This window comes from Podarcis vaucheri (genome assembly GCF_965113315.1).
Source record: "Podarcis vaucheri genome assembly, chromosome: 9".
NCBI classification, from domain to species: Eukaryota; Metazoa; Chordata; class Lepidosauria; order Squamata; family Lacertidae; genus Podarcis; species Podarcis vaucheri.
In genome coordinates, this window is record NC_138767.1 from 78,107,488 (window position 1) to 78,118,289 (window position 10,802).

General features: G+C 51.9%; 1 protein-coding gene across 1 annotated transcript; it reads left to right on the plus strand.

The window, feature by feature from the left end:
- Positions 1-2,510: 2,510 nt before the first annotated feature.
- On the plus strand, positions 2,511-7,634 carry HMX1 (H6 family homeobox 1). Its single transcript, XM_082238448.1, has 2 exons — positions 2,511-2,897; positions 4,442-7,634. The coding sequence occupies exons 1-2, from the start codon at positions 2,591-2,593 to the stop codon at positions 5,104-5,106; spliced, it is 972 nt and encodes a 323-aa protein (XP_082094574.1). The 5' UTR covers positions 2,511-2,590; the 3' UTR covers positions 5,107-7,634.
- The last annotated feature ends 3,168 nt before the right edge of the window (positions 7,635-10,802 follow it).

Consider the following 10,802-nt stretch of genomic DNA (forward strand, 5'->3'; position numbering starts at 1 on the left):
AGCTAAGCCTCTTTTGGAAAGGAGTAACCTAGTATTTATACCATCCCCTCTGCCATCCTATACATATATGTACTGGGAGGTCAGTGCGGGAGAATCAGAGTGAGTTCTTACATCTAGTAGCTGAATTAGCAAATACGCTGATATGTTTGTTTCTCTGTATGCCAGCATCCCCTATGGTTTTGAAATATTTAAAACAATTTTAAAAAATATCCCCTCTCTCCCCTTTCGTCCCTCCCCGCCTCTCTCAAGATGCACACCATATCACATATTAAAAATCCACCTTAACATTACACGAAAGCTAAGTATACAAACTATTTAAACCAAATATTTGTGGGGTTAAAAACAGGGGTGATATTCTGACTTTGATTTCATGCCACCTTTTGTAGCTGCGTTGCACACCAGGCTGGCAAAACAATCTTGATAAATGCGCGCGTATTAGTGATCTTATACAGCCGGTTGCTGTTATTACTGGTAACGCTCTCACGTTAGTGTTCACACGCGAGTTGATAATAGCTCGCCACAATGTTATCTCCCACGGTGGCGTGAGCTAGCTACTGTTTAACGTTTCTGCGTCTTTCCTGCAGCGTGGGAAGCGCCTTTACAGGCCAGAGGGCCACACACTGCCCCTCTCGGCTCGTCTTCGCACGCTGCTACGAAAGTAACGGGGCACTCAAACCCGGTTCCTCCGCTGCAGCGCGGCCGCTTTCCCTTTCCCAGACTGTGGCGCGAGGCGCGCGTTGGAAACCAAGAAGCAGAACTGACGCTGCAAACCATTTGCCAAGCGCAGAGCCCGAGCGCGTGCCTGCCCAGGAGAAAGCCCCACTCGGTGCCTACTGGCTCCTCGGGCGCCTGCATCTGCAGAACACTGTCCATTTGGTTGTAGTCGCTTTGGGTTGCCCTAGGCAAGATAAAGCGACTAGCAAAATTAATAAATAGCAATAACTTCCATTGCAACTACCGGTACGCGGGACGTCCCGGAGTCTGCGCTAGGCCAAGCCGGAGGTGCGGAAGGCGGGCCAATGGAAAGGGATGCCTGGCCCGCGAGGAAGCTTGGGGAGAAAGTCGGCAGGGAACCTCGAAGGAGCCCCTCCGCTCCTTCGAGGCACCTTGCCACGGAGGAAACGGGATCGGAGCCTCGAGGGCTGCTGCAGCCCTGGCCCGACGGCACCCTCTGTGCTTAGGCTCTGCTGCAGCTCTGTAGTGCCGGCTCCAGGTTCCAGCCGGCCTGGAGAGGCAAACCGGAGGCCTCGCGGACAGTAGCCGCTCTTGGTCCGCAAGAGCTCCCTGCGCAAGGAGCCCCGAGCCAGCCAAGGCCGCCGAAGCGCGGGCGCCAAGTTCAGGGGCGTGGGTCCAAGGCGGCCCCGGGGGGCGGAGAGCCGCGCGGGTCTAGTCCGTGGCTGTCTCCCTGGTCGCGCAGGAGACTCGGCAGCCGAGCGGCTCTTGCCCCTGTCGGGAAACGCGCCTCCGCAGCGCCCCCAAGAGGCCGGGTGCTCCCCGGGCCGCCTCGACCTCTCTCCGCTCTAGTGGCTGGGAAGTGCATCGCTTCCAGAAGACGGACGCGGCCCCGAAGCTAGAGACCTGTCTGCAGATCTTTCATTCATTCCTGTCTGCAGATCTCTCCGCGCTCCCCTCGCGCGAAGTGTGCGCCCGGCGGGGAGAGGCGGCTAGGCGCCAGGCGGCCAGGTGAGGCGAGTGCCTGGGGCGGCCCGATTCATGGGGCAGGAGATGCCCATGTCGATCTTTCTTCCCCCTTGTTCCTGATGTCCATCTTTCCTCAGCGGGAGGGAGGCGCCCTTCTGGGGTCCGCCTCAGGTGTCCACGCGTCCGCGTCCCAAGGGCTGCTGCGCCTCTTGGCAGAAAGCTACCCAAGGAAGCTTGCTGGAGCTCTGCAGACTCTTGTTGCAGCAGACCGAGGTGTCTCCCCTGGTCACGGGTAGCCTGTGTGTGTGTGTGTGTGAGAGAGAGAGAGAGAGAGAGAGAGAGAGAGAGAGAGAGAGAGAGAAGGTCCAAATAAGGAATGCAAAGGGGGAGCTTTGCCAGCCGCGCGCAGGCTCCCGTTCTGGTCGTCAGCATCCTTCCGTGGCAGAGGTCGTGATTGGCTGCTCCGTCTGTCCTCTCCCTCCAGGCTGACCAATGGGAGTCCCGGATTCCGGCCTCCTTCCTCTCTCCCGGAGTTGCGGCCAGTGAGTCTCGCTTTCTGCGTTTTGATTTGCTCCCCAATTGACCTAAATAACGAGGCTGGCGAGGGCGAGGCGCCGAGCCCGGGGCTGCGCGCTCGCTCGCTCACTCGCTCTCCGGCGGGCTCTTCCCGGGCGCAGGAATCCCGGCTGCCCGCCCGGCGCGTCCCATCAGGAAGCTCTGCTGGCGGGCCGAGCGCGGGACCGGGGCCGGTTTTGGCGCAGCCCCCGGCGCCCCGGATGCGGGCTTCCCTTCGCGCTGCCCGGGCAGGAAATGGGGGCCGATTGCGCTCGCGGATGAGGACTCCGTCGACGGCGCCTGGCCTGGCCCGGTGAGCTGAGCGGGCGGCGCCCCTCGCCTTGGCAGCAGCCCGGAGCCCGGCCGCCGCGCTGGCTCTCGCCTCCCCTCGGCGATGCCCGACGAAGCCGCGGAGAGCGCGCCTCCCGCCTCGGCGCCGGCGCGCGTCTCCTCCTTCTTCATCGCCAATTTGCTGGCCGCCAAAGCCCAGGACGAGCAGCGGCCGGACGGCGCCGACGACGCGCGCCAAGCGCGGCGGGCGCGCGGCGGGGGCTTCGCGGGCAGCCATTGTTCGCTCGCCTGCTGCCCGTGCCAGGCTTCCCGCTTCGGGCTCGGGCTGCGCGGCTACCCGCTCCGGGAGAGCACCGTGGACTGGTACAGAAGAGCGCACGTGGCTTTCATAGGCTGCGCCAGTCCGGAAAGTAAGTGCCCGTCGCCGTCCGGGGTCGCCGCAGCTCCCCTTCCCGGCCCCGGCGCCCGGCCCCTCCCCATCTAACCCAGGCTCAGCGGACGGAGATCACGCCGACCCCTGTTCCCGGGAGGGGGTGTCTCGTCAGATTGCAGGAGGGCATTTCTGAGAGGGGAGGGGGCAGGGGTCGTGGAGCTCCCCACCAAAGGAAGCCCAGCCGGGTTCAAGGCTAGTGAAGGCGGCTCTTGGGAGCGTATTGAGGCCCAAGCAAACCCCCTTGCGATTCCCTAGAGTTTCCCTAGAGTTGGACGAAACACCCCCCTTTAAAAATAAAAAGAAACATTTAAAAAGAAACCCCTTTCCTGCCCTGTGCTCCGCTGTTCTGAGAGGGTCGCCGGCCGACCTCTCTCCGCGGACCCCGCGAAGTGCCAGTCTCCTTCCTGCCTCCTCTTCTGTCCTGGTCGCCCCGTCGACCGCAGGCCCTGGCACTGTCGGTGGGCCAGTCCTATCCTTGGGGTGTCACACAAATTTGCTTAAGACATTATTAAGGCCTCTTGAGAGAGAAAAATAATATTTCTCGCGAAAGATTCGTTTTTACAACCAGGTCTTTCTTTCGGAGACATAAAACGACATTTCTTTTCTGAAAATGGGAAATGTTTTTACAACCTATAGCTCTTCCCCGGATTTACAAATCAGTCCCCATACAAAATCCATTGAAGTTGGAAAGTTGGAAAGTGTCCCCGGATTCATTGAAAAAAATCTGGTCATCTTAGCATATATACATCCAGTCGTAACGAGCCGCCTCTTCCCTCGGCCTCCGGCCTAGTCTAAAGCGCGGGCCCGGCCCGCAGCACCGGAGCGCCTTTCTCGGAAGCAAGTTTTGGAAACAAGAGAAGCGGCTTCCGAGGAAAGCGCTTCGGCTTAGCTGGAAGAGACCACTTTGTCGCCTATTAGCGAGAAGAAACTTGGCTAAATCCAGATGTTTAGCTTTAACTGAGCTGGGTGCTTTGTCCCGAAAACAAACAGAAACAAAGGCTTTGCTTAACTTCAGGAGGAGAGATCGAGGATTGCAAAAGGTACTTTGCGCGAGAGGAGACTAGGATTTGGGGTGTGCCACAAGCAGCCACGGTATTGGGGAAATTATTTGGCTTTTTGCAGCCTATTTTCTAAAAGCGCAGACACCTCGACTCGTTGTAGTATCCGTGTTGGGCCCTGTGGCGTGCAGCCCGATTCCCTGCACTTTAAATTGCTTCGGGGAGCCTCGTGATCGTCAGATCTTGGCGCTTGAATCTGGAAGGCTTCTCCGAGGGCGGGCGTGTGGTCTGGGGTCTGCCCAGAGAGGGTATCTGTCTCAGCACTCTGTTAACACAAACCTCTCCCGGGCTCCTGTAACACGGTAAAAACAAGAATTAAGAGGCGAATTAATCGGCAGCAGCACCGATAGCACTTGAGCAAGGCTTGTTGGAGGGAGGGGTGGCCGAAGGTCAGAGCTCAGGGATCCTTTCGTTTCAGTCCTTGACCCGTCCCTGCTTCGCTCACCCTCTCCTCCTTTTTCAGCCAGCGACAGAGACTCTCCGGAGATCTCCGAGGACGCATCTCCCGGGAAGGAAGCGGCAGCAGCAGCAGAAGGCGGCAGCGGCTGCTGCGAGAAAGTGGCGGCGGAGCTGAGCCCCGGCGCGAAAAGCGAGGACTTGGCGTGCAGCGGCGGCGCCCAGGAAGGCGGTGGCGGCAGCCAGGGCAGCAGCCTGGACGAGGAGCGCGCGGAGGAGTCGGAGGGCGGCGAGGCGCGCGGCGGCGGGCGCAAGAAGAAGACGCGCACCGTCTTCAGCCGGAGCCAGGTCTTCCAGCTGGAGTCCACCTTCGACGTGAAGCGCTACCTGAGCAGCTCGGAGCGGGCCGGCCTGGCCGCCTCGCTGCACCTCACCGAGACGCAGGTGAAGATCTGGTTCCAGAACCGCCGCAACAAGTGGAAGAGGCAGCTGGCGGCCGACCTGGAGGCGGCCAACCTCCCGCACACGGCGGCGCAAAGGATAGTCCGCGTGCCCATTTTGTACCATGAGAACTCGCTGGCGGGCGGCGCGCTGGGCTGCTTCCCGCTGCCGCCTCCCGCGCACGCCTCTCCGCCGCTGGTCGCCGTCTCCGGCAGCGTCGCCTACCCGCTGGCGCCCTTCCCCGCGGCCTCGGCGCCCTTCCTCCGCTCGCAAGTGACGGGCCTCGTTTGATCCTCGGCCGCCTGGACACCGCTTTCCTTTCTGGGTCCCAAACTACTTGATTGGATGCTTTTGATTGTTTTAAAGGTGCAATAAACTTCTATATTTTCCCCGGGCGTAATAATTATTTTTTTTTTCAAAAAGCCAAGCAAAAAGTCTCTACTTGACCTGTGTTCCTCGGACTTCTCCTGAGCAAGAGCCTGCCAGGGTTGCGTCCGGGAATACTGGAGAAAACGCCAACCATAGTTTGCGGGCTCAAGTCCCAGAGACACTTCTCCTTATACTCCGAAGATCTGCGGGTGGGCTTCTCGCGTTTCTTAATGGCGGCAATGTTGTGTAAGAAAAGAATGTAAAGATGTTTACTTTTCCAGCCACAATGACAGGGACCACGGCCTCTTTCCCTTGTCCTGCCCCCGCAGCCCTTCCTCGGATCAAAAGTATAGTTGAAACAGTGAATCTGTCGCATAGTTTATTGCCTTTTCATAGGATGAGAAGATTGAGGGAAACTGAAGTATTGGCATTCAACAAGATAGTTTTATCACCCTCCCTCTGAAAGCTTTTCATTCGGTATCTTGTTTAGGAAAGGCCTTAGGTGGCCTATCTTGAAATTGATTGTCAATGGGTGTTTTGTATCTTTTTAAAAAACAACAACCTGGAATTAATTGGATGCTAAAGAGATTTGCTTTCCAATTTGCAAATAATTATTGAATTTTGGACAGGTTTTCATGAGGAAAAAAAAACAACTTCAATCTTCTCTTGCTGTAACATTTACGATATAAAATCCATATTCGGATTTATTTTCTATCCCTCACACTCCAGAAATCAACATATATGAAGTATGCGCTATAATTATTCAGTTGATTTTAATTTATGGTATAAAATGTTTTTAAATCCTCCTTAATAATTTTCATTCTTCAACCATTTCCCCAAGCGCCCCATGATAATAGGTTATACTTCCCTTGACGTCATGTTATAGCCTAATTCTGTCTGAGCAGTTGAAAACGATCAATTTGCCAAAGCCTTTGATTTCCTTCAGTCATGTTCGAATATGTTTCCTGTGGAAAGCTGGAATGCGCATTCATGTGTCCTGTTCACAACATATTAGAGTAAAACTTCAGTTGATAACTTGTCTTTAGCGACTGTAATGCGGTATTATATGAAGTATTATGCATGCGTAAACTATGTTTCTTTAACCAACCTTTTTCTCTGCCTAAATATTTATGGAAGCAAGTCCAAGTCACAAAATTAATCCCAGTTTCGTCAGTTTGCTGTAGCAAATCTGATTTGGGGGTGGGGGAAGAGTTGGAAGGAGAAATGAAGAAGGGATTTCGCCATTTACGTTACTCTGGGATGTACATCAAGCTGTAAACATATGTATTATCGTAGTACACTCAACTATAATTTAGCCTCTTAGCTCGGAGCTTTTCCCAGCATAGAGATTGTGGAATATTGAGGGGTTGGGTGCCCTCTTTTTAAAAAGCAAGCAAACTAATTTTTAGTGTTATTTAAAACAAGCTAACCATTTACGATAAGACGAGAACGTTGAAATAGCCGGTGACGAGGGAACACCCGTGACGCCTGTAAAGCTTGAAGGATATATTTTGTAAACATAAAGCTTTTCCAATTTTTTGAAGCCTACTTGCAATTATGAATTAATGACTCTAGGATCAAAATTGGCAGCTAAACACGAAAAAATAGAGGGGGAAACGATTTTTGTTGGTAGTTCGGCTAGTATTTTGAGAAGCGTATTTAGATAAGGAAGTAATTGTTCGCTGTTTAAACCAGTTTTTATCTGCATAACAGTAATGCAGTCTTTATATTAAAATGCCCACTTATTTTTATGCAACTAAATCTTAAAGCAGTGTGTCTGTCACGGAAGAAGCTGCCTTCGCAGAGGGGCTTTGAAATCGTCGTCTGCTGGGGCAAAGCGCAGACTATTCAACGTGTTAAAGATCACATGCTCCAAAGTATTATTATTTATACAACAGGCAGAATATATTGCGTGTCTGTCTTGTCCCAAGCTATTAGGATGTGATTCTGCCCTTGTGCGTCGGAGGGTCTTTCACGCCTTCAGCGCTGTGATTACAACACCAACAGGATACAAGATGGCTCATTATCCTTCAGATAATTTAAATTGAATATGTTGAAGGTTGCAGGTTTAGGCCTACTTGGAAGTAAATCCCATTGAACTATGTAGGATTTACTTTCCAACAAATTCAATTCGAGTTTTTTGTTCCAGTTACACCCCCGCCCCCCCCGCCCTTGATCCACGTGTTTACAGGTATCCAAGAAAACACAAAAAGTAGCTCCATGACCACCATAATTGGTTTCCCAAAAATCTTTAAGTGTAAAAAGGACACTTCGCTGCACGCATATCAACCCGGGAGGACCCCGCCCGCTTCTCTGACCGCTTTCCTCCCCCTTTCTGCTCCTCCCTAGAAAACGCGATTGCTCGGGGGTTAGTCTCCAAAATGTTTTTTAAGGCAACAAACTGGCAGCTAAAAAATGTTTTCTTGCTGCTGCTGCTTCTCTCTCTCTCTCTTTTTAAAAGGCATTCTGAATATTTCAATAAACAATTGTTCATGTATGCTAATCTTGCAATCTGTGATCGTGCCTTCTCCTTTTTAAAGGTTTCTTAGTAGGAGTTCAAACGAGCTCCCTTAAAGGCGCAGTGCTAAGTGCGGAAAAGCTCCCATTCCGTTCAGTCGGGCTTGCTCACAAATTCGTGAGTACGGGCTCGAACACTTAATTTGGGAACGAGACGCCACGAGTTTATTCCTGGGTAAATATCCTTGGGAACTGTGGGGCCCGAAAGGCTGCCGTTCTCTGCACTGCTTCTCTTCTGCGTCTGGTCTTGAAAGTTTGATTTTGTATTTTTGCCTGGCGAATGCTGGAGGCGGTGGAAGACTCATAACACAGCCTCGTGAATTTCACTGCCATTTCGATTTCCAAGAAGAATCAGTTTATACGCGTTAAGCTGCTTCCTCGAAAGTGAGGCAAGAGGTGGAAATAGCATGTCTCCCCGTTTGTTTGTTTGTTTGTTTGTTTGTTTTAATTAAAACCTAGTGCACGAGTCACACAATTAAATTGCAAAATTCCGTGCACTGTCCGTATTTGGAATAATAAAGACATCCGATGGCTTTATAAACTATACAGTATAAGATACAGCAAAGTAATACATAATTATTTTTAGTATAACTTACGGAGAAAAAAAGAAAAGCATGTCAAAGAAAACTTTAAGTTGCATATGTACAACTTTATGCTTGGATATAAGTGTCTCGTATGTAAGAGGGAAGACTTACTTAGAGTTCACTCTTAATCCTAAAGGCAGACACAAATCTATATGTGTTTAATCGGAAGAAAGTCGGATTTGAATCCAGTGACCTTTCCTCTCAAATATGTGTACATAGAATTCCATCTGTGAAGTGACAAATCGTGTAGGTAAAGTGCTTTGAATACTAAACAAGAGAAGAAGAGTTGCATAGATATAAAATTATTAACTACTATTGCTATTGCGTAAATACGACGGATTTCAATGGACAGTATTAAGCAAAGATAAAACCCTCGACAGTTGTAAGTCTCTGTGATCTTGACAGGACTTGCTTCTAAGAAGGCCTGTACAGGATTGCATAGCCAAGTAAAGCCACCTCTTAGAGAGACTATGCTATTATACACCCAAATCCGGCGCGTTGGGGCATTCTCAAAGGGAATCGCTGCTGCAACGACTCACACCCAGACCCAGGAGCTCCTCCCACTTGCGTGAAAATCTCTGCTTAGGTTTCGGGCCCAAACTCCCAGGGAACCCATAGACACAAATGCGGAACCATTCAATAAGTGCGCCTCAGCAGGATCCTTAGCCCTTTATCCCACTGATCCGCTTGTCTTGCCACCCCTGGCAAGGGATGAGGCCACCTCGCCCGCCTCTGCGGCCTTCGCTTGGTTCGCTCTGCCTCAATAGGTCGCTGCAGCGCTCAGCGGCGGAGGGCAAGGAAGTGGCTAGAATCTGGGCTGTCCCTCTTCTACGAATCTGGACCAGGAGGCACCGGCGACGGTCCCTATTGGAAGGTAAATTCTCGGGCAAAGAAAAACGTGCATGAATCCTGAAAGTGGAAAGGTGGGCGCGGAAGAAGCACTGATATTTACAGGACGGCACTTGGCGATCAGCGGCGTTACTTCCAGAGACACCTGAACTCAGCAAATTGTCACGAAGGCAAGTTAAGATTAATTAGGATGAAGATGTGGGGTGGCGTTGCGTCTCCCTAACCCTCACCTCCTACAAAGCTCGGCGTCAGAGAAAGAAGCAAGCAGTTTAAGCCTTTGCCTGCGTCCTGGGAGGCAGAGCCCACGGAACGGATTTGCAGGTGCTTAATATTGTCGCCTAATTTAGCCATAAACACTGGAACAACTAACCTCCCAACCTTAAGAAGACATTTTGTGTGTGGAAAAAAACCCATTAAGAGTGTTCACTCCCTCCTTGATTACTCCTCTGAGTAACGTTCCCTCTCCTGAGTAAAGGATGCTTCCGCCTTGAGCATGTCTAGTTCTCACTAAAGGGACACTGAGATCCAGCGCCGAGGGCCTTCTGGCGGTTCCCTCGCTGCGAGAAGTGAAGTTACAGGGAAGCAGACAGAGGGTCTTCTTGGCAGTGGCTCCCTCCCTGTGGAACGCCCTTCCACCAGAAGTTTTTAATGCTTGATTCTGTATTGTGTTTTTGTATGTGTAGGAAGCCGCCTAGAGTGGCTGGGTGGGGTATAAATAATAACATTATAATTTTTATGAAACGGCTGCTCCGCTCCCACACAACGTGCCTCCAAGGGCCAACTGAGGGAGCGGGGCAGGCAAAGCGGAGGGAAGGGGCAGGGGGAAGGAGCTGGTGGCTCCATCCCGCTCAGGCTGCTCGGAAGGAAGTGCTCAGTGGGGTGAAGTAAGCTCTCCTCAAGGAAGGGCCCCTCCATTGCAGGTAAACCCGCGCCAAGACCAGCTGCAGCTTGCGCACAATCCAGTGACTCGTTGGCTCGGCTGGGATCCCTCTTCGAGGCGCACGAGGCCTCTGCCTAGCTAGACTTGCGCTATTGATTCCCACGCGGCGCGTCGGTCATTTGAAGCACATTCCGTTGAAATAAAGTGCAATACGATTTTTTATTCTATTTATTGCGTTCATATCCCACCTTTTTCTCTAGGGAGCTCAAGATGGTGTACATGGTACTTCGGGCGAGAGACAGTGACCGGTCCAGGGAACACCTTGGCTGAGTGGGACTCTGAAGCCTAGTCTCCCAGGTCCTAGCCCGACACTCTAACCACTACGCCACACTGCAAACTCTGCTACTACCGGAGTCCCCCACGGAGAAGCACTGCATTTTTGTCTCTCCCTTCCCGGTAAAGACCGCCCCCCCCCCAAGTGGCTCACGTGAAGGTATCCAATGGCGCTTTCTTTCTTTCTTTCTTTCTTTCTTTCTTTCTTTCTTTCTTTCTTTCTTTCTTTCTTTCTTTCCCTCCCTAGAAAGTTAAAAACCAACCATCCATCTGGCAACCGGCTTCTACTGCTGCAGCCAAGTGCCGAGAGAGGGGCGATTGCTCAAGCCTGCCTTTCCCTTTCCGCCCTTTGCCCCCAAAATGTGCTGGTATAATAATAATAATAATAATAATAATAATAATAATAATAATAATAATAATAATAATAATTTATGCCGCCCTATACCCGGAGGTCT